This window comes from Mobula birostris, chromosome 13 (assembly GCF_030028105.1).
Source record: "Mobula birostris isolate sMobBir1 chromosome 13, sMobBir1.hap1, whole genome shotgun sequence".
Classification (NCBI taxonomy): domain Eukaryota; kingdom Metazoa; phylum Chordata; class Chondrichthyes; order Myliobatiformes; family Myliobatidae; genus Mobula; species Mobula birostris.
Window position 1 is genome coordinate 23,365,074 of NC_092382.1, and position 22,861 is coordinate 23,387,934.

At 47.8% G+C, this 22,861-nt stretch overlaps 1 protein-coding gene and 1 pseudogene across 1 annotated transcript; one reads left to right on the top strand and one right to left on the bottom strand.

Moving 5' to 3' along the window:
* Positions 1 to 1,552: 1,552 nt before the first annotated feature.
* LOC140208570 (NACHT, LRR and PYD domains-containing protein 3-like) lies at positions 1,553 to 14,336 on the bottom strand. Its single transcript, XM_072277327.1, has 8 exons — positions 14,276 to 14,336; positions 12,895 to 13,061; positions 11,958 to 12,129; positions 11,794 to 11,859; positions 2,665 to 4,402; positions 2,110 to 2,196; positions 1,787 to 1,954; positions 1,553 to 1,640 (listed from the first exon to the last, which is right to left on the bottom strand). Exons 1-8 carry the CDS (start codon positions 14,334 to 14,336, stop codon positions 1,553 to 1,555), a joined length of 2,547 nt encoding a protein of 848 aa, XP_072133428.1.
* Positions 4,856 to 11,153, top strand: LOC140207392 (uncharacterized; annotated as a pseudogene).
* Positions 14,337 to 22,861: the final 8,525 nt, after the last annotated feature.

Sequence of the window (22,861 nt, forward strand, 5' to 3'; positions counted from 1 at the left end):
GGAATCGGACGTGGAATTAAAATGTGTGGCCACTGGGAGATCCTGCTTTCTCTGGCGGACAGAGCGTAGGTGTTCAGCAAAGCGGTCTCCCAGTCTGCGTCGGGTCTCGTCAATATATAGAAGGCCACATCGGGAGCACCGGACGCAGTATATCACCCCAGCCGACTCACAGGTGAAGTGTCGCCTCACCTGGACGGACTGTCTGGGGCCCTGAATGGTGGTAAGGGAGGAAGTGTAAGGGCATGTGTAGCACTTGTTCCGCTTACAAGGAAAAGTGCCAGGAGGGACATTGGTGGGAAGGGATTGGGGGGGAAGAATGGACAAGGGAGTTGCTGGGATTGTGTGATGGGACAGCGCGGAGGGAGCTTCACGCTGTGTCTGACCCCAGGAGTCTGTGATGAGACAGTGTGGAGGGAGCTTCACGCTGTGTCTGACCCCGGGAGTGTGTGATGAGACAGTGTGGAGGGAGCTTCACGCTGTGTCTGACCCCGGGAGTGTGTGATTGGACAGTCAGGGCCCCAGACATATTTATTTATTATTTCTCTTTTTTCTCCCTCTGTCCCTCTGACTATACCCCTTGCCCATCGTCTGGGTATCCCCCTCCTCACCCTTTTCCTTCTCGCTGGACCTCCTGTCCCATGATCGTCTCATATCCCTTTTGCCAATGAACTGTCCAGCTCTTGGCTCCATCCCTCCCCCTCCTGTCTTCTCCTATCATTTTGGATCTCCCCCTCCCCCTCCCACTTCCAAATCTCTTACTAGCTCTTCCTTCAGTTCGTCCTCACGAATGGTCTCGGCCTAAAACGTCGACTGCACCTCTTCCTAGAGATGCTGCCTGGCCTGCTGCGTTCACCAGCAACTTTGATGCGTGTTGCTTATTATCAAAGTTCTTATTTGTCACCATATACTTCCCCGAGATTCATTTTATTGCAGTCATTTACAGGACAATAAATCAATATAGCAGAATTTATGAAAAACTATACAAAAACAAAGACTAATCAACAAGCAACGTGCAAAGGAAGGGAAATTTGTGCAAATAAAATATTAAATAATAATGACATGAGTTGTAAATTCTTTGAAAGTGAGTCCGTAGGTTGTGGAATCAGTATAGAGATGATGTGAGTGCAGTTATCCACGCCGGTCAGGAGTCACCCGTGTCTCAGAAAAAAACCCGCCATCATCGGGCCCTTCTTGACTGTGTAATTCCCCGGCATCAAACGTAAAAGTTGCCCGTGAACGCAGCAGGCCAGCCAGCATTACGTACTCCCGGGATAATCCCACCCCGGGACACCGGTGTCCCAGACTGAGCCCCGGCCCCCGGGCTCTTCCCGTCTGTGTCATTCCCGGGGTCCCGAACCCGCACATCCGGCAGAAGCAGCGCCGCTGGACAGGAGGCGGAAATACGTCACCACGGGAGAACAGCGAACGACGCACAGCGCGAGCGCGAGCGTGAAGCTAGTTCCGTTAAAGACGGTTGGGAATTAAACCTGGCGCGTGGAATCGGCCAAACTGTCGGCATCCCGCGGGCGGGGATGTTCACACATTCAGATGTTCACAGATCCACTCTCAGTCCAGGTTTGACTCCCTGCAGAGATCTCAGTTCCTTCTCCCCGGTCTCACTGAACCTATTGTACCACAGCCTGAAACAGATGGGAGAATAAAGATGAAATAAACAGATCACACAACAGTGTCAGTAACAGGGGACAACACTCACAGACAAATATCACCAGAAAACCCGCGGATCCGCTGATATTTTATCACATTGAACATTAACACAAACACTCACCAGATCTGCTCCAGACTTGGGAGGGTCAGTATGAGGCGGCGGAGAGCGGGGACAGATCGGTCTGTCAGCGAGTTTAATCCCAGGTCCAGCCCCGTCAGTGATGGGTTTGTACTGAGAGCGGAGACGAGATCCTCGGCAACAGAATCTGTGAGACCGACACTTTCCAGCCTGGAGATGAGAGAGAGTGAGGGTGAAGGACACAGAGAGACAGGAGATGGTACAAATCCCCAGTGTTTATCAGTAACACAATTACTGATCACATTAATGTTCAGTGTCAGACACCCAGTGACTGTAAACACAATCTCCCACAGTCTGGTACTTACACCAGTTTCTGTATTTTACACTCCGGGTTCCTCAGAGCCGCAGACACCAGTTTCACTCCTGAATCTCCCAGTTTATTACCACTCAGTCTAAACACAAACAGACAAATTGATGAACAAAGTGATTCAAACTGTGGGTCTGAGGGAATTCCTCTCACTCGGATATTTCAGGAAACATTAAACCCTTCAGTAAATCACTGATCGGAGTTCCCATCACTGTCAATGTCCGTCACTGCCCGTCACTGCCCAGCTCCAGGGTATTCACCGAATGTCAGTAATTTAGTCTGTCGGTGTGACCCTGTAAACTCCACATATTCTGTCCCATTCCTCGATGGTTAGAAACGTGTTCCTGACGTGAGAGGGTCGGAAGGGACAGGGATAAGAGAGATCCCACAGGAGAAGGGTAACAGGTAAGAGAAATCCCACAGGAGGTAAGAGGATGGCGTTTGTCACAACTCTTCTCAATCTGATTTATCACAGATTTACCCAAATCCCTTTACATCGAAACAACACACCTGGACAGTTTCACAGTTCAGAGTGAGAGATAAATCAAGTTACCTCAACTCCCGGCACTTGTGCAGCCCGGGTCCCAGCCGCTGGATTCCTTCACAGTGAATGTGACAGTACTCCAGGTCGAGACGTTTTATTCTATCACAGAGTCCGATGACATGAGACAGGACCGCGCAGTCAATCGGGGTCAGTGTCATTCCACTGAATGAAAGTGTTTCCACAGATCCCACTGCAGCCTGAGCCAGTCCACGATTCTGAGATTCAAACAGGTAGTGCAATGTGTTCAGGAGACTCCTTTTACCAGTTTCACTCCATGTGTTTCCACTCTGGCGTTTAACCTCCTCCTTCACCCAGTCAATCACCCGGCAGGTTGTTTGATGAGGAAATGGACCCAGAAACTCCTCCAGGCCCCGAGTTGTCATTGGGTTGGAGAGACCAGCAACGAAACGGAGAAATACCTCAAATCGCCCATCTGTCGTGCTGTGGGCTTCAGTGAGGAATTTCAGGATATTCTCGGGATGTAGAGTCAGGAATTGTGCGATAGCAGCTACAAACTCTTGGATGGTGAGGTGTGGGAATGTGTACACCACGCTCCGGGCAGAATCCTCTCTCTCCAAAAGCTCCATCAGGAACCCGGACAGGAACTGGGAAGGCTGCAGACTGTAGTTGATCAAATCTCCATCTGTAAACACAATCTTCTTCTGGGACACCCCTCTGAAGGCCATCTGACCAAGACTGAGAAACACATCACGGGGGTTCTCAATCTCACGGCCGTGGTTTTTCAGGAAGTTGTAAATATAGTAGGAATACAGTTGGGTGATGGTCTTGGGAACTCGCTGCGGGTCGCTGACTCTTTGTGTGAAGAAGGGGCCCAGTGCCAGAGCGAGGATCCAGCAGTAGGAGGGGTTGTAGCTCATGGTGTACAGGATCTTGTTCTCCTCCACGTGTTTGAAAACAGCTGCTGCCACCGTCTGATCTTCAAAATGCCTGATGAAATACTCCTTCTGTTCCTTGCCAACAAATCCCAGGATTTCAGCACAGACACTGATCTCTGCCATTTTCAATAAATGTAACGCAGTGGGACGGGTGGTGACCAGCACTGAACACCCTGGGAGCAGCTTGTGCTGGATTAAACTGTACAAAATGTCAGACACCTTGCACTTGAATTCAGGATCTGTGCATGTGGACCGAGGTTCTGTGTTTCTCTGACTGTCAGCAAAATCAATTTTGTCATTGAATTCATCCAAACCATCAAATATAAACAGCAATCCCTCTGGGTTCTTCCAGACCTCTCTGAGTAAATTCCCAAAGTACGGATACTGATCCAGAATCAGTTCCCTCAGGTTTATTTGACAAGTGATGGTGTTTAAATCCCGGAATTTGAAACTGAAGACAAACTGGAATTGTTGGTATATTTTCCCTGTGGCCCAGTCATAAACAATCTTTTGTACCATTGTTGTTTTCCCGATCCCCGGGACTCCGGCCACTGCTGCCGAACTCCCAGATTTGGAATTACTCCGGGAGAAGCTGCTCTGGAACAGCTGATCAGTGCGGATTTTTTCCAGCTCTCCGCGGAGATGTTCCTCTCTCCACTCCTCGTGGTCTCTGCCTCTTGCCAGCAGCTCATGTTCCACCAGTGTCCGATCTCGAACAGTAGAAATGACCGTGAGCTCAGCGTATCGATCAACCAGCTGGAAAACCTTCACCTTCTCCCTCATCAGGATCGTGTTCACTCTCAGGGTTTCAGTTTGTGCCCGCAGAGTCTCCTTGTGTTTCTGTTGAACATCTTCCATGGGAACAGACAGTGACCAAACTGTTAGATGCCTCACCTCAGAACTCAGTATTTAAGTACACAAGAGTTAGCTGAAAATTATTGCATTAATTGGATTAATCAATGGATGCTCGAACAGTAAAGTAAATTCCATTAACAGACCCTAGACTGGACGGAGGCCTGGTATAGATAAACACCAGATCATCACATTTTCACAATTAACTGTGCTGTGAAGGTGAGTATTTCCCGGGTAGTTCACTGTCCCCCAAATGTCCCATACTGGACAACCTCCCACTACTGTCACAGCTGTCATTTATTCCTGTGGAAGAAACTTTTACTCCCCAGTGTTGATGTGGCGTATGGAGATGGAGAAAAAGGTAGTGGGCATTCTGTCAAAGGAACAGGTCGGGCAATCACAGGTCCCTCTCCCCTCTCACCATTACTTATTCAAAATACAAAGTGGTAGCTATGCTGATCAGCACCTGCACTGTGGGTGGGTGGTTGGGGTGTGTGGGATCATAAAGTGTGTTCGAATCCTGTCATGGGTGTTTGGACCCTGTCTGGACCCTGCCAGGAGTGTGTGGGATCCGACAGAGTCTCAGGACCCTGTCAGGGGTGTGTGGGGTCTCACAGTGTGTCAGGACCCTGTCAGGGTTGTGTGGGGTTTCACTGTCTGTCAGGACGTTGTCACGGGTGTGTGGGGTCTCACAGTGTTTTAGGACCTTGTCAGAGGTGTGTGGGGTCTCACAGTGTGTCAGAACCCTGCCTGGACTGTGTGGGGTGTCACAGTGTGTCAGGGCCCTGCCAGGGACGTGTGGGTCACAGTGTTTTAGGACCCTTATAGGGGTGTGCGGGGTATCACAGTATGTCAGGACGCTGTCAAGAGTGTGTGGTGTCTCACAGTGTGTATGGACCCTGTCAGGGACTTGTGGGGTCTCACAGTGTGTCAGGACACTGTCAGGGTTGTGTGGGGTCTCACAGTGTGTCAGGGCTCTGTCATGGATATGTGGGGTCTCACAGTGTGTCAGGACTCTGTTAGATGTGTGCAGGGTCTCAGAGTGTGTCAGGAACATATCAGGGACATGTGGGGTCTCGCAGTGCGTCAGGACCCTGTCAGGACTGTGTGTGGCCTCATGGTGTGTCAGGATCCTGTCAGGAATGTCTGTGGTCTCAGTGTTTCAGGACACTGTCTGGGGATATTTAGGACACTGACAGTGGCACTTGGTGTCTCACAGTGTTTCCGAACACTGTCAGGAGTGTGTGGGGTCTCACAGTGTGTGAGGACCTTGTCAGTTGTGTGTGGGTCCGGACAGTATGTCAGGAACCGGTCAGGTGTGTATGGGTTCTCACAGTGTGTCAAGACCCTGTCAGACATGTGTGGGGTGTCACAGTGTGTCAGGAACCTGCCAGGGATGTATAGGGTGTCACAGTGTGTCAGGACCCTGTCAGGGGTGTGTGGGGTCTCACAGTGTGTCAGGACCCTGTCAGGGACGTGTGCGGACTCACAGTGTGTCAGGACCCTGTCTGGGGTATGTGGTGCCTCACAGTGTGTCAAGAGCCTGTCAGGGTTGTGTGGGGTCTCTCATTGTGTCAGGACCCTGTCAGAGGTGTGCGGGGTATCACAGTATGTCAGGACACTGTCAAGAATGTGTGGTGTCTCACAGTGTGTATGGACCCTGTCAGGGACTTGTGGGGTTTCACAGTGTGTCAGGACGCTGTCAGAGGTGTGTGAGGTGTCTCATTGTGTCAGGAACCTGTCAGGGACGTGTGGGGTCTCATGGTGTTTCAGGAACCCGTCAGGGGTGTGTGGGGTCTCACGATGTGTCAGGACCCTGTCAGGGACGTCTGTGGTCTCACAGCGTTTCAGGACACCATCCCAGCTGATTTAGGACACTGAGAGTGGTGTGTTGTGCCTCACAGTGTGTCCGGACCCCGTCAGGGGTGTGTGGTGTCTCACAGTGTGTCAGGACCCTGTCAGGGGTGTGTGGTATCTCACAGTGCGTCAGCACCCTGCCAAGGTTGTGTGGGGTTTCACATTGTGTCAGGACACTGTCAGGGACGTGTGTGGTCTCACACTGTGTCAGGTCCCTGTCAGGGGTGTGTAAGGTCTCACAGTGTGTCCGGACCCTGTCAGAGGTGTGTGGTGTCACGCAGTGTGTCAGGACGCTGTCAGGGGTGTGTGGGATCTGATGGTGTTTCTGGACCCTGTCAGGGGTGTGTGGGGTCTCATGCTGTGTCAGGACCCTGTCAGGAGTGTGTGGAGTCATACGGTGTATCAGGAGTCTGTCAGGTGTGTGTGGGGTCTCATAGTGTGTCAGGGCTCTGTCAGGAGTGTGTGGGATCTCATGGTCTGTCAGGACACTGTCAGGGATGTCTGTGGTCTCACAGTGTTTCAGGACACTGTCTGGGGTGATTTAGGACACTGAGAGTGGCGTTTGGTGTCTCACAGTCTGTCAGGACCCTATCAGGGGTGTGTGGGGTCTCACAGTGTGTCAGGACCCTGTCAGGGGTGTGTGGGGTCTCACAGTGTGTCAGGACCCTGTCAGGGGTGTGTGTAGTCTCACAGTGTGTCAGGACCTTGTCATGGGTGTGTGAGGTTTCACAGTGTGACAGGTACATGCTAGGTACTTGTGGGGTTTCACGGTGTGTCAGGACGCTGGCAGGGGTGATTTAGGACACAGAATGGTGTGTGGAGTCTCACAGTGTGTCAGGACCCTGTCAGGGTATGTGTGGTCTCACAGTTTGTCAGCACACTGCCAAGGTTTTCTGGGGTTTCACAGTGTCAGGACCCTGTCAGGGACATGTGGTGTGTCACCGTATGTCAGGAACCTGTCAGGGGTGTGTGGTGTCTCACAGTCTGTCAGGACCCTGTCAGGGGTGTGTGGGGTCTCACAGTCTGTCAGGAACCTGTGAGGCGTGTGTGGGGTCTCACAGTGTGTCAGGACACTATCATGGACGTCTGGGGTATCACAGTGCTTCAGGACACTGCAAGGTGTGTGTGCTTTCTCACAGTCTGTCAGAAACCTGTCAAGGGCTTGCGAGGTCTCACAGTGTGTCAGCACCCTGTCAGGGACGGTTGGGGTCTCACAGTGTCTCAGGACCCTGTCCGGTTGTGTGCGGTCTCACAGTGTGTCAGGATCCTGTCAGAGGTGTGTGGTATCTCACAATGTGTCAGGACCCTGTCAGGGTTGTGTAGGGTCTCATTGTCATACTGTCATACTTCTGGGGTTTCACATTGTGTCAGGAACCTGTCAGGGGTGTGCGGGTTATCACAGTATGTCAGGACGCCCAAAAGAGTGTGTGGTGTCTCACAGTGCGTAAGGACCTTGTCAGGGAATGTGGGGTTTCACATTGTGTTCTCACAGTGTGTCAAGACCTTGTCAGACATGTGTGGGGTGTCACAGTGTGTCAGGACCTTGTCAGGGGTGTGTGGGTTCTCACAGTGTATAAGGACACTGTGAGGGGTGTGTGGGTTCTGACAGTGTGTCAGGGCACTGTCAGGGACGTGTGGTGTCTCACAGTGTGTCAGGACCCAGTCAGGAGTGTGTCGGGTCTCACAGAGTTTCAGTCCCCTAACAGGGGTGTGTTGGGTCTCACAGTGTGCCAGGACCGTGTCAGACGTGTGCAGGGTCTCACAGTGTGTCAGGAACCTGTCAATAGCCTGTGGTGTCTCACAGCGTGTCAGTACCGTGTCAGGCGTGTGTGGGGTATCACAGTCTGTCAGGACCCTGCCAGGGACATGTGGTGTGTCACCGTATGTCAGGAACCTGTCAGGGGTGTGTGGTGTCTCACAGTCTGTCAGGACCCTGTCAGGGGTGTGTGGGGTCTCACAGTCTGTCAGGAACCTGTGAGGCGTGTGTGGGGTCTCACAGTGTGTCAGGACACTATCATGGACGTCTGGGGTATCACAGTGCTTCAGGACACTGCAAGGTGTGTGTGCTTTCTCACAGTCTGTCAGAAACCTGTCAAGGGCTTGCGAGGTCTCACAGTGTGTCAGCACCCTGTCAGGGACGGTTGGGGTCTCACAGTGTCTCAGGACCCTGTCCGGTTGTGTGCGGTCTCACAGTGTGTCAGGATCCTGCCAGAGGTGTGTGGTATCTCACAATGTGTCAGGACCCTGTCAGGGTTGTGTAGGGTCTCATTGTCATACTGTCATACTTCTGGGGTTTCACATTGTGTCAGGAACCTGTCAGGGGTGTGCGGGTTATCACAGTATGTCAGGACGCCCAAAAGAGTGTGTGGTGTCTCACAGTGCGTAAGGACCTTGTCAGGGAATGTGGGGTTTCACATTGTGTTCTCACAGTGTGTCAAGACCTTGTCAGACATGTGTGGAGTGTCACAGTGTGTCAGGACCTTGTCAGGGGTGTGTGGGTTCTCACAGTGTATAAGGACACTGTGAGGGGTGTGTGGGTTCTGACAGTGTGTCAGGGCACTGTCAGGGGTGTGTGGTGTCTCACGCTGTGTCAGCACCCTGTCAGGGACGTGTGGTGTCTCACAGTGTGTCAGGACCCAGTCAGGAGTGAGTCGGGTCTCACAGAGTTTCAGTCCCCTAACAGGGGTGTGTTGGGTCTCACAGTGTGCCAGGACCGTGTCAGACGTGTGCAGGGTCTCACAGTGTGTCAGGAACCTGTCAATAGCGTGTGGTGTCTCACAGCGTGTCAGTACCGTGTCAGGCGTGTGTGGGGTATCACAGTGTGTCAGGACCCTGCCAGGAGTGTGTGGGGTCTCACAGTGTGTCAGGACCCTGTCAGGTGTGTGTGGTGTCTCACAGTCTGTCAGGAACCTGCTAGGGGTGTTTGGTGTCTCACAGAGTGTCAGGACACTTTCAGGGACATCTGGGGTCTCACAGTGTGTCAGGACCCTGTCAGGGGTGTGTGGGGTCTCACCGTGTGTCAGGACCCTATCAAGGATATGTAATATCTCACAGTGTGTCAGGACCCTGGCAAGGGTGTCCGGGGTCTCACAGTGTGTTTGGACACTGTCAGGGACGTGTGGGGTCTCACGGTCTGTCAGGACGCTGTCATGGATGTGTGGGGTCTCACCGTGTGTTAGGACCCTGTCAGGGGTGTGTGGGGTCTCACCGTGTGTCAGGACCCTATCAAGGATATGTAATATCTCACAGTGTGTCAGGACCCTGTCAGGTGTGTGTGGGTTCTCACATTGTGTCAGGACTCTGTCAGGAGTGTGTGGTGTGTCAGGGCCCAATCAGGTGTCTGTGGGTTCTCACAGTGTATCAGGACACTGTCAGTGGTGTGTGGGTTCTGACAGTGTGTCAGCAACCTGTCAAGTGTGTGGGGGGTCTCACAGTCTGTCAGGAACCTGTCAGGGGTGTGTGGGGCCTCAAAGTGTGTCAGGACCCTGTCAGGGACGTCTGGGGTCTCACAGTGTTTTAGGACCCTGTCAGGAGTGTTTGGGGTTTCCATTCACTGTACTTGGCTGTGATTGGGAGCGTAGGAAAACATTGATTGTGTACATATTTACTTTAGAGAGTGTGAGAATGGGAGAAATGATGTTCTTCAATAATCAGGGAGTGTATCTGTTTGATATTCAGAAATGGTTGTGGGAAATTCACTGTCATGTCTGTTCCCTCGGCAAACAACATGAGGATTAGTGAAGGACAAGCTTGTAGCGATTTACCAAACCCATGGTGCAGGGAAACTGAGGGGTTTCATTGACCGGATGTGGACTGGAACATCATTAACAGAGGTGACAAAGACATGAGTAGTTTGTAAAGTTCCTGATTCGTCTATCTCTGGTCCCAGATTTAAATTATTGTCTTTGGGATTTGTTCTTGTAAATGAAAGAGACTGAACCAGGATTCTGGCCGAGATTCCTTATATTTCTGTTAAGAGGTTCGAATAATCAGTGAAACATGGGCTGATGCAATGTTAATAAGTTTTGTGATATTTGTCTTTCTTACACTCTCTCCTCTGTCCAACTCAGTCTGCGGTGATGAAGCCTCACAATCTCTGAGCCCATGCAGTGCCCCGGGCTCTATTTTCTCTGACGTGATGGGTTTATGGATGCAGTGAGCTTCCCATCCAGACCATCACAATTTAACTAATTACAATATTATTTATAGATGTTTTCAGTCCTTTGCACCTTCCTTGTCGCTATCCCACAACCCTCAGTTTCCCTGTCCTAATTCCCATCTCTCACCCTTCCACAGTGTCCATCACACAATGCCGGTAGACAGGAATTTCAGCTTCTGTAGACTGAGCTGAGGAATATGTCCCCCAATCTCACCCTCTCTAACACTGTAGCAGTGTTTGCACGAGGGAGTGCAGATGTAAACACAGCGGTGTTCATATGCTGCTCTGTGGTTGAACAGACCGGTTGGGATGTTACCTGCTTTTCTAATTAAAGTGATGCTATTATTACTATTCTGTGACTGGAACTTCAGTGGACGCCCAAAGATAATCTGCAGGAACTGGGGGAGTTTAGAAAATGGTTAAGGATGAGGCTGTTCAGGAGGGGGCAGTGGCTGGCAAGAGAAGGTTTTGACTTTTTCGTGTGTTTTTTTTCCATTCTCCGGATCGCCCCCTTCTCCACCCAGACTCCGGTGGGGATCTGTAGTTGCAGGTCCCAGAGCGGTGTGACAACTCTAGTCAAACTCGCCAGCTCTCTGCCTCTTTCCTCAAAATGTTCTTTGAAATCTCTCCCTCTAGGAAACATGTTTTCCTGTGTCTCACTGTGTTCTCTGTCACAGTCCCAACATTTACCTGGTCAGATCTTTGTGGCTCAACAATTTAACCGCCCGACGTAAAGTACCACCGTTGGTGGAAACAGAGGTCAGGTTTCAACATTATGAACTCTGCTTCGGCCACATCTGGGCCATTGCGTACCGTTCCAATTGCCCCACTACCGGAGGGATGTTGAGGCTTTAGAGAGGGAGTACAAGAGATTCACCAGGATGCTGTCTGGTTCAGAGGGCATGTGCTATCATGAGAGGCTGGAGAAAATTAGATTGTTTTCTCTGGACCATCGGAGGCCGAGGGAGCTCTGACACAGGTTGACAACATTATGAGAGGCTTAGATAGAGTAGACAGAGAGAATAGGTTTCCTGGGGTTCAAATGTCTATTACTAGAGGGCCTGCAGTGAAGGTGAGAGGGGGTTGGATTATGGGAGATGTGAGAGATAGTTTTTTTTTTAAATCAGAGAGTCGTGGATGCCTGGAATGCACTGCCTGGTACGGTGGTAGAGGCAAATTGTTAGAGACTTCTGAGAGACGTTTGGATAGACACATGGATGTAAGGAAGATGGACGCATATGGACATGGTGTAGGAGGCAGAGATTAGAGCTTGGGTGTGTCTGATTTACTTCTTAGCTGTTTCGGCACAATATGATAGGCCTAATGGCTTATCTCAGCGTTATACTCTGCAATGTTCAATGCACGGTCACTTACCTTTCAGCTCACTGAGAAACTCTAGTAAAAGTTGAGCGGGAATTGGTCGATGGGAGGGATCACAACCTGATGAATTTAAACAAATTGAGGAAATCATTTTTGTAAATTTGTAAAGTGTGCTGTGTTGTGATCCAAATTTAAATTAATTGCTGATATTATCTCACCATATATCTGTATTTCCTTCAGTATTTTGTCCAAATTTGGGACACAGTTCTGCATTTTCACAAAGGTTTCCCACATCACCCTCCGGGCGCGGGAGCCTTTCTCCATCATCAGGCTCAGGAGGAGTTTAGAACTGTCCGCCCGCTCTCCCTTATCAGCGAGATCAGAGATTTTCTGTGAAGAGTAACGGTGAACATATTGGGGACTGACAGATTCACACAGAGAATGAGAAGTAAATAATGTGCTCTGTAACGGGATCACACTGAGCAGTCAAAATCCATAAATAATTCCTCACTGGATTAGATGGTGTAAACAGAAATCAGAAAATAATGATCACTGATGAAGAAGTTAGGAAGATTTTTATAACAGAGTGAACAGTCTCAGAGAAGTTGCAGAAAAGATGTTGTGATTCATTTCCTCAGTCCGCCAGTGTCCAACATGACAGCGGATTACCGGCTGACACCTGACGCCTTTCCTTTGCCTTTTCTGGTGGAGGTTTATTCAGTGATTACACATTACAACATGGCAGTATTCCCCGATCCACACTGTTTGCAGTTACAGATTGTAACACAATCATCTCCACCCAGAACAGAACACACTCCAGCTCCTGTGGCATCCATTAATAATGCCCCAATTCTCACTGACATCGTACCGTCACGCTGTACAGTCTTCCCAGAATGAAAGTTCCTACCATATTTCCATTTAAGCTCCTTTACTGCTACCTCATACAATTGTTACCGGCTCCCCTCGCTCTGAACATTGAGCCGCCACTGGAGTGTTTACACCTTTTTTAATCATTCCTTCAAATTCACAGTTTTAAGAATTATATATATTCATTTCTGATTTATTTTTATGCTTTATTATCCGCTGAGTCAGAGTTCCGACACCCATCAGTCCTGTGACGTGTGAACATTCAAACCCATTCTCCCTCCCACTCACCCGATGTTCCTCTCCGCTGAACTGATTCTCGGCCGTTAACGCCAGGCTCAGTCCGTGCACCCCTCCTTCCATCGCCTGCTCCAGCCTGTCCCGGTAGAAATCCGTCAGCTGCAGCAGCTGGGAATCATTCCAGCTTGCCAGGAGCTCGGTGATCACTGAGCCCGGACCTGTGAAGCACAATGGCGAAAATTAAAGAATTTACCGACCCCATATTGGGCAGCAACTTTCTCTCTGGAACCTAAAGATCACCAAATAATAAAGGCATCCGTTAGTCTTGCGAGACCATGGATCTGCGCCCGGAAAGTCTTCACACTCCAGGGCGCAGGTCTGGGCAAAGTTGTATGGAAGACAGCAGTTGCCCATGCTGCAAGTCTCCCCTCTCCACGACACTGATGTTGTCCAAGGGAAGGGCATTAGGACCATACAGCTTGGCAGCAGTGTCATCGCAGAGCAATGTGTGATTAGGTGTCTTGCTCAAGGACACAACACATTCCCTCGGCTGGGGCTCAAACTCACGACATTCAGATCGCTAGTCGAATGCCTTAACCACTTGGCCATGTGCCCACAAGATCACCAAATACAGTCCGAATATATATACATTGGTTGGGTGGGGGGGGAAGAGGAAAGGGCTTGGGCCGGGGGGGTGCGTGTTGGGGGGCACGGGGGGTGTAGAAGGGGGTATAGTTCCATCTGTGGAAGGCTGCTGTTTCGTGTCCCCGAGAATATACCTCCGTGTTTGGAAAGGACTCTGCCTATTGCTGAGAATATACAGTAGTAACCCATCACCATCACTCTCCTGGTACTGCCCATCACCACTGCTTTGCCCTGGGTTACTTTCTGCAATTCCGGTCAACCCCTTCCTCAGAAAATCTCTGGGATATCTCACAAATTTCTGGAGGTACTCAGCATGCCAGGCAGCATCTACGGTGGAGAATAAACAATGAACGTTTCGGGCCAAGGCCCTTCATCAGACTGGAAATGAAGGGGCGGAAATTCTGGATATTGTCAGATTACTTTCTATTCCTTGTGGTCCTGGTTTGAAACGTTAACTGTTTATTCCTCTCGATGGATGCTGCCTGACCTGCTGAGTCAGCCAAAATTTTGTGTGTCTTTGTGCTGCTCGAAACTTCCAGCATCTGCAGAATTCCTGTGCTCTGGAACACCTCACTGTTTTAATGTGTATCTCAATCTTCTGGAGGAGCAGGAGCAGACGGTAATTGTACCCCTTCCACGTGTGACTGTGTTTCCCCCAGAGATGGTAACTCTCTCTCTCATCTCTCTGCTCAGTTTTCACAAATATTTTGTGACTTGCCGATATTGAATTAAATCCAGACACGTAGTCAAGGCAATATTTATAAATTAAAATAATTCGCCAACATACCCGTGTCCTTTCCCGATGTTGACGTCACTGGAACTCCTCCACTGCTCATTCCGTTATCCATTTTGAGGACAGTTCTGGTCAGATTTTTCTGCTTTGTAACAAACAAGATTAACAGAAAATTCAGATATTATTTGAGGTGTAAATGAAAGCACTTTAACTGAGTCGCTCTCTTCCAAACATCTTGGGCCTATCCACCGAACACTCGACATGGCCTGACCTACCCGTGGCTATCCACAGCCACTCAATGCCCATTTCCACTCTCTCCATGGATTGTACACTGGGCCAGGATTCTCCAGGGTATCTGCTCGCTATATTGTGGGCAATTCTGTTTTAGGAACCAATCCTGTGTCTTGGACCGGGAGTGATGTGTCAATGGAATGGTTAGACAGGCTGAGCAGACTGCTTTGGTCCTCCTACCACTGGTGGTGCTATGGTGAGTAATGGACAAATGGGACACCTATTCCTCTCGTCACTGAATTATACAGGTTTCTCAGTCACACCTGATTCTCACCGTCTCATTTCAGTTTAACATCGCCTGACGTTGACGCTTCTGGCAATATGCGGTTTGAGTCTATATAGAAACCCTCTGACATCCTGAACAACGCAGAATCACCCATAACTTCGCGACATTTTGTCCTGAAGCACTATAGTTTCTCCAGCAGGACCTTAAGAACATAATTAATGCCTGAACTCCGGTCAAGATTTCTTTGAGCATTCAGATGGCCATTATCAGAGTTACATGACACTTGTTAAACACAATGTAGATCCGCCATGCATCCAAAAGAGCGAGCTGACAAAAACGCTTTTAAAATAAATAAACAAAATACTAGAATTATTCAACAAAACAGACAGCCTGTTAATATTCCAGGTGGAAAACCCTGTATCAGAGCTGAGCCTGTCTGTAGGAGCCACGTATCTGTTCTCTATCTGCATTGTATTCTGCGTTGTGTATTTATGATGCTTTTTATGGTAACTTGTCGCATCAGTGGCGACGTGGTAAACGCGAAGGGATCAGTTACATATTTATGCTTTGTTCGGCGCAGTATTCAGCCGGGGGGCGTATCTTCTGCAATCATCGGCTCGTTTACGCTGAGGTTACACTTGTGTACTTGTACGCGTCTTTGCTTCAAGGTTGTACGTTTGCTGATCGCTAATAAAGGATCGAGTACATGCCTTTGACTTTTGAAACAACCTTTATTGGAGCCGAGGGCGCGTCATACGGGTATATCAAGTCCGTGGGGATCGCAGGCAATAACAACTTGGTTTGGTTAGAATTGGCCGCTACAGATGTTCCTCAGTTTGCTAATCATTTTAAATACTATCTGTTTATATGACACATTTCCTTTATATAGTTCTTTATTTTAACAGCGAAAAAGTTATCAAATTGGATGCCCTTCTCCTTGGATTTGCACGCACAAAATCGCGGCAGTTCTGCGGACGAAAACGCCTTGTTAATGAGAGAGATCAAGGAGATTGGCCAGACTGATATAATCTGACAGGAAGGCGACAGTAACTCAAATAACCATGCGCCCAACAGCGGGGTGCAGAAGGGCGTCACTGAACGCCGAACATTGATTTTGGACGGCGTAGAGCAGCAGGAGACCCCGAACACTCTCAGTGCCCACACCATTAGGTGCAAGTTGTACAAAGTAAAATGCCCACTGAGAGCAGACTTCCATATTTACTTAAACTGCCGGCGAATTTTATTGCTGGGATTTTTATTTTATCACTGACAGATATACACCGTCTTTGCCAATGAAAAAAAAATACACAGAATAAAAAAAAGAGACACGAATCCGTTAATCCACAATATTGAACTGGTAGAAACACGAGAAATACTATCGTAATAAAACACCATAACATTTCCCCGTATAGTCTCTGTACTTACCTGTTGCTAGGCTCCTGATTCAGTTTCCTGCAAATCTGAGCATCTGAGTTTTATATCCCTACCAGTAAGTGAACACACACTGAGCAAAGTTCAGTTGATAACTCGCTCATAAACCTGAACTTCAGCCTATTCAGCTTGTAACGCCGCACCCTGTTCCACAACGCTTGTGTTAAACCACAGACAGACTCATTATGCTTGAACGCGTCTTTCTAACAAGTGGTCCGAGCCGGATTTAATACTTAAGTGCAAGCGGTGCAAAGATTACGTTTCTCTCGAATATTTGAACTGTTTCGGAGAGGAAGAAAACCCGCATCCCGGTCCGCTCCACTGGTGCCGTCGCTTTGATTTATTGTTCACCTTAGCACCAGTTTATTGTCAGATGATAAACCTCAGCGACAGCTCAGGGCAAAGATCGCCCTGGTTTTATTGCACAGAGACAGGGAAAGGAAGGGCGCTCTGAACTCTGATGGAATATTATGTATTTGGAATAATGTTCTCTTCTGAACAGGACGCATTCCCTTTCTCCAGATTTTACTGTGCCCCCTCTGCCTGGAGCTGACTTCAAGGTCACCCTGTTTATAAAGAGCCATTTTTAACAGTTGTCTGCAGTTGGACCATTACAGTAACTGAGCAACTGTGCCGAAATAAGCATCTCCCAGAGATAACAAATGGCCAAAGTCGACAGCGATATAAGGACACCCTTCCCCTTCAGTTTATTGCTCACTGACTGGAAACAGGTTGCCATGTCACAGCAGCAATCGTATGAAATTATGATCATTTCCCGCCGGCGAATTTACCTGGCAAACCATTTACTTCACAGATACATCAACCAGCATCGCATTTATTTACAAATACTTCTACCGTTCCTCCTCAGAGAACGATGGGGGAAAAAAACATTAAATTCACTGCGTTTCTTACCTCTCAGTGTGCTCTGCTGGTATGTTGAATTAGTAACCGGACATTCACCCCCTCAGTCCTGTTCCGCCATTCACAACAGGACTGGGATCTCAGTGGCACATCCCTGCGACCGCCTGGAATAATTCACTGCCTTGTCATTCTCGAATCTGTGCGCTGCGGAATTAAACATATTGGGAAAAAAAAACTCTGCGTGTCGTTTCCCTTGAAAACTGTTCCACCTCATCTATCTTCACCTGCTTCAGCTTCCCCGGGAACAGCAACTGATAGTATGTATACGGTAGAAAAGTTAGAAATACTTCCGTGACGAATAGGGTTATTAGAGCACCATAACACAGCCCAGTACAGTTCCTGTTCTTACCTGGTGCTGGACTCCCGAGTCTGTTCTCAGTGAATCCGAGCATCTGAATGTTATGTCCCTAACAGTAAGTGATCACACCCTGAGCAATGATCAGTTGATAACTCGCTCATAAACCTGAACTTCAGCTTATTCAGCGTGTCACGCCGCACCCTGTTCCACAACGCTTGTAGTGAAAAACGCAAAGACTCATTTTCTTTGAATGAGCCTTTCTAACATGTGGTTCGAGCCAAAAGTACGACTTCAGTGCGCCATGCAATGATTGCCTTTGTCTGGAAAATTTGATCTGCCCCAGGGAGGGAGCCCAACCCGCATCCTGGATCGGTTCCGCTGGTGTCGTCGCTTTAATTTATTGTTCACCTCGGGACCAGTTTATTGTCAGATTATAAACTCCAGCGACAGCTCAGGGCAAAGATCGCTGTGGGTTTGTTACTCACAGAGAGGAGAAGGAAGGGCGCCGTCAACTCTTGTAAAATACTATGCATTTGGAGTATTTTTTGCTTTTTTTTAACACTGGGCATTCTGTAAGTGCTGCCTGAAGGAGGTAAGTCAATGTCAACTTGTTTAGAAAGCCAGTTTTAACAGAAGGCCGCAGTTGTACCATTACAGTAATGGGCCGATTGGGGGGCAACTGTGCCGAGATAACCACCTCCCAGAGATAACAACCGGTGAAATTCAACAGTAAGATAGAACGCCCTTCCCTTTCAGTTTATTACTCACTTTCTGGAAACAAGCTACCATGTCTCAGTAGAATCATAAGAAATTATGATTATTTCCCGATGGCGAATTTGCCTGGCATCGCACTTATTTTACAAATACATCAACCGTTCCTCGTCTGAGATCGATGGAGAAACACCAGACATTAAATTCACTTTTTCTCTGATCTCTCAGAGTGCGCTGCTGGCATGTTTAAATAGTTATAGGACATTCGCTCCCTCTGTCCTGTTCCGCCATTCTTTATTATCACAGGCGCACTGTGATCTCAGTGACACATCCCTGCAAACGCCTGGAACAAACCATTCCCTTGACTGTCAATAATCTGTGTTCAGTGGAATTAAACACATTGAAAGAAAGCTCTGCTTCTCTTTCCCTTTGCGGAAGAGAATTCCAAAGACACACTAGTTCCACCTCAGTAAAATAACCTCATCTATCTTCACCTGTTTCATCTCCCCCTACAGCAGCAAACATGTTTTCCACATTCCTGTCTAGACTCCGCGTGATGTTCAGTGTCCCCAGCAAGGACTCAATTCATTTATCTAACCACTAGTGGATAAAATCTCCCCTCCTTCATCTCAGTAACAGCGAATACAATAAAATCCCCGTCTTTATCGAATACCAGCCAATACAGCGCAGTGGTCAGCATTGAAGCGGACGGGGAACACAGCAGAATCCCCTGGACGTGCACTCAGTGGCCACATTATTAGGTACAGGAAGTTCATAGCAAAGTGCCTAATGAGTGCAGAATTTGCTATTTTAATCTACGGCCAGTGAGAATTACCACAATATTTGTTAATATAAATATCACTGCCAGATCTACCTGGTCTTAGCTAAAAAAAAACACATACAAAATAATCGAGCACACAGATCCGTACAGCCGCGCAATTTCAATGACAATACTGATATAGTAGAAATATTAGTAATACTGTCGTTACAAGTGTGCTTATTAAAATACCATAACACTGCCGAATACAGTCCATGTTCCTACCTGATGCAGAACTCATGGGTCTGGTTTCAGGGGATCCGAGTATCTGAATTTTATGGACTCTAACAGTAAGTGAACACACCCTGAGCAATGTTCAGTTGGTAACACGCTCATAAACCTGAACTTCACGCTATTCGGCATGTAACGCCACACCTTCCTCCACAACGATTTTGTTAAACCACACAAAGATTCACCTTGCTTGAATGAGTCTTTCTAACTTGTGGTCCGACCCAGAATTAATACTTCAGTGCGAGAAATTTTACCACCTCCAGAGAGGAATCACTACTCGCATCCCGGTTCCGTTCGGTTGGTGCCGTCGCTTTCAGTTATTGTTCACCTTGGGCCCAGTTTATTGTCAGATTATAAACTCCAGCGACAGCTCAGGGCAAAGATCGCTGTGGGTTTATTGCACAGAGACAGCAGAAGGAAGGGCGCTCTCAAATCTGATGAAACATTATAAATTTGGAATAATGTTCTCTCTTGAACAGTGGACAATCCCTTTCCCAGATTTAACTGTGCCCCCGTAGCCTGGACCTGCTCTGATTTTAAATTGGCCCATTTAAATGCGATCGTTAACAGTTGTCCGCAGTTGTAACATTAGGGTAATGGACAACTCGGGAGCGGCTGTGCCAAGATTACCATCTCCCAGAGATAACTACCAGTCAAAGTCGTTAACAAGATAAGGATACCCTTCTCCTTCAGTTTATTACTCACTGACTGGAAACAAATTGCAGGATCACAGCGCCATCATATGAGATTTGGATCATTTCCCGCTGGTGAATTTGTCTGACAGCGTATTTACTTTGCGTATACATCAACGGTTTCTCCTCATTGACTAATAGAAAACGATGTAAACATTAATTACACAGGGCCTGTTTGTCTGAGATTGATGCTGGCCCTGTTGACTTAGTAGCAGGGCGTTCGGACTCTCAGTTCTGTTCCGCTGTTCTCTGATTCTATGATCACGACTGAACTGTGATCTCAGCGGCCCAAACCGGCCACAGCCTGCAACACTTCACTCACTTGCCAGTCAAGAATATGTGCTCTGCGGAATTAAACACGAAAAAAAACTCTGCTTCTCTTTTCTTTTGAAGAAGAGAATTCAAAGACACATTAGCCCCACTTCGTAAAAATAATCTCACCTATCTTCACCAGTTTCAGCTCCCCTTACAGCAGCAAACGTATTCTCCACATTCCTGTCAAGATGTCTCATCATGATGTATAAAACCTGTCACCGCTCTACTCATTTATCTGAACAAGCAGATAAAGTCTCCTCTCATTCATCTAAATAGCAGCGAATACCATCGTCTTCCATCATTTATCTAATAGCTGCGAATGCAGTGAAAAATAATCCGACTTTCATCCAGTAACAACGCAAAAAAAAACAAAAGAGATTGAACTCTGTTTCTACTGAATCCGCAAAAACATGTTGAGGTTCACAAACATGTCCTCACAAGAAAATTCAAACAATTCAGCTACCAATGTACTAATTACCCTTTGCGACATCCGTTTGACATAAAGAAAACTGCACCGTATATGCGTTGACCCACATTAGATCTCAGCAACAGTCTCTATAATGGAATAATCACCTCTTTTCCACCGCTTAATTTTCATTGTCAATGTGGGTAGATTTCCGAATTACCCACTCACCTACGTACTGAAGGGTAGCCGGGATGGACTGATAGTGACGGCCCCAGCATTGAAGGAGTAAATAACGCGACCCTCAATCCCTCCGTCCGGGAACACTGAAGCACAGAATGTGGAAGGGTCCGACTCCGGCTGCAAGAAGCATAGAGCTGAAGTCGATTCGGGGCGATGAGGAGCTTTCCCCCTAGTGCGATACTGCACGGAAAGTACAGCGCTTCCAATAACATATTCATCCGCATTGGGTCCCCGCTGGAAACGCTCAGAAAGTTGATCCAATGTGCTGAAGGGATTCGTTAATTCCCTTAAGAGCGAATTTTGCACAGTTCCACTCGTCAATAATCCTATAATTTCTGTCTTCAGAGTTCAGAAAGGTGCCAAGATCGACGGTGTAAAAGGAGAATGAGGCAACGTGACCAGCATTGGAAGTAAAAGACAAAAATAAAGCAAAAGTAAGAGCTTACCATATAACCAAAATTAGTGAGAAACGAAAATAATGGGCAGATTTGAAAAACAACTGTAACAATCAACTAAAAAGTAATAAAGAGAGGAGAATAATAAGAAATTTGCAGGTAAGACAGCCGGTAATATAAAAGAGGATACTTTTGTTTTGAGATATATGAAGAGTAATAGAGAGGCAAGAGTGGGTATCAGATCGCTGGAGAGGTAGCATTGGCGGACAAAGAAATGGCGGATGAACTTACAAAGTATTTTGTATCAGTCATCACGGTGGAAATCACTAGGGATATGTCCAAATTCTAACGTATCTGCAATTGCCTTGACTAAGAACGATGTGACTGGAAGCTGTGACGTCCGAAGTTATAAAACTCACCTGAACCAGATGGACTTTACCCGAGGTTTCTGCAAAGGGCGGCTGAAGAGATTGTGGAAGCATTTGCAGTGAATTTTCAAGGAAAATCATCAACAATTACTGCAATCGGATTTCTGAGCATTCGCTGGTCCACATTCATTCCGTATTGTTAAGTAATTAAAGCTCATCTCTTATTCAAACGAGGCGAAATGAACTTATTCTGTGTTTACTTTACTATTTCCTTGACGCCATAGACCTCCGGGTCAAACAGTTTTGTCTATTCTATTGAGCCTTAGTGTCCCGTCTGCAATAGAAAGTTCGGTACTGTACTGTTGTTATCGTTGTCGTTACGTGCCTTGTTGTATGAGGTTGCGAAGATGGTCTTTCCAGGACCGTGATTGCTCTTAGCAATTTTTTCTAAGAAGTGGTTTGCCATTGCCATTGTGTTTACAAGACGGGTGCCAATATCAATACTCGTCAGAGAGTGTATGCCTGAGTATAACCAGGACTTGTGATATTTGCCAGCTGCTCATAGAACAATCCAGTATCTTTTCTCATGCCTTCGAGGGACCTGATTATGGGGAGTGGGGGGTCGAGCTAACCAGGCTCTGCGCCTTGTTCTGGGGTGAACTGCAGTCTAGCGGAGAGGAGGAGCTTTTAAGAACTCGTTTGGTAGTAACGTATTCCCTCCCGTTGGTGCTAAAACTTATTCAAATCTATTGGTTAATCGTGATTAATGTGCATGGGTTGTAACGTTGTGCAGGCTTCAACGTCCCCTCTATCTATTTTTTACAGGGGCACGGACCAACCATTGCTCGCAACAGGAAATGTTTACACGGCCTGAAAGCTGTGCGGCCCTTGCAACGCGTCATTTATGAATATTTAGACTGAAATGTAAAATAAATCACATATTTTCGATTTTACTTGTCAATTGAAGGTATTATAAAATACAGTACAGCAAAAGGAAGCTTTCACGTTTCGAAATTGTTTTCTAGCTTTTCGCAATTCCATCTGCGCTGCAACAGAGGCCACGTGCGCGGGAGCATTTACGTGACAGCGCGGCCGCGCACCCGTGGAGCTCAGAGGGAACAATGATTCCCACACCACACCACCATAACAGTGTTTGGTGCATTGACATGTCAGCGGCAACATGTTCTTGGAAAACAGGAGGAATTGTAATAATTAGGCCTAGATCCCATCCGTGTTCATATTCGAGATGGGGGAGGTATTGTCTAAATGGGAAATACAGACAGTGACCATTCTATTAG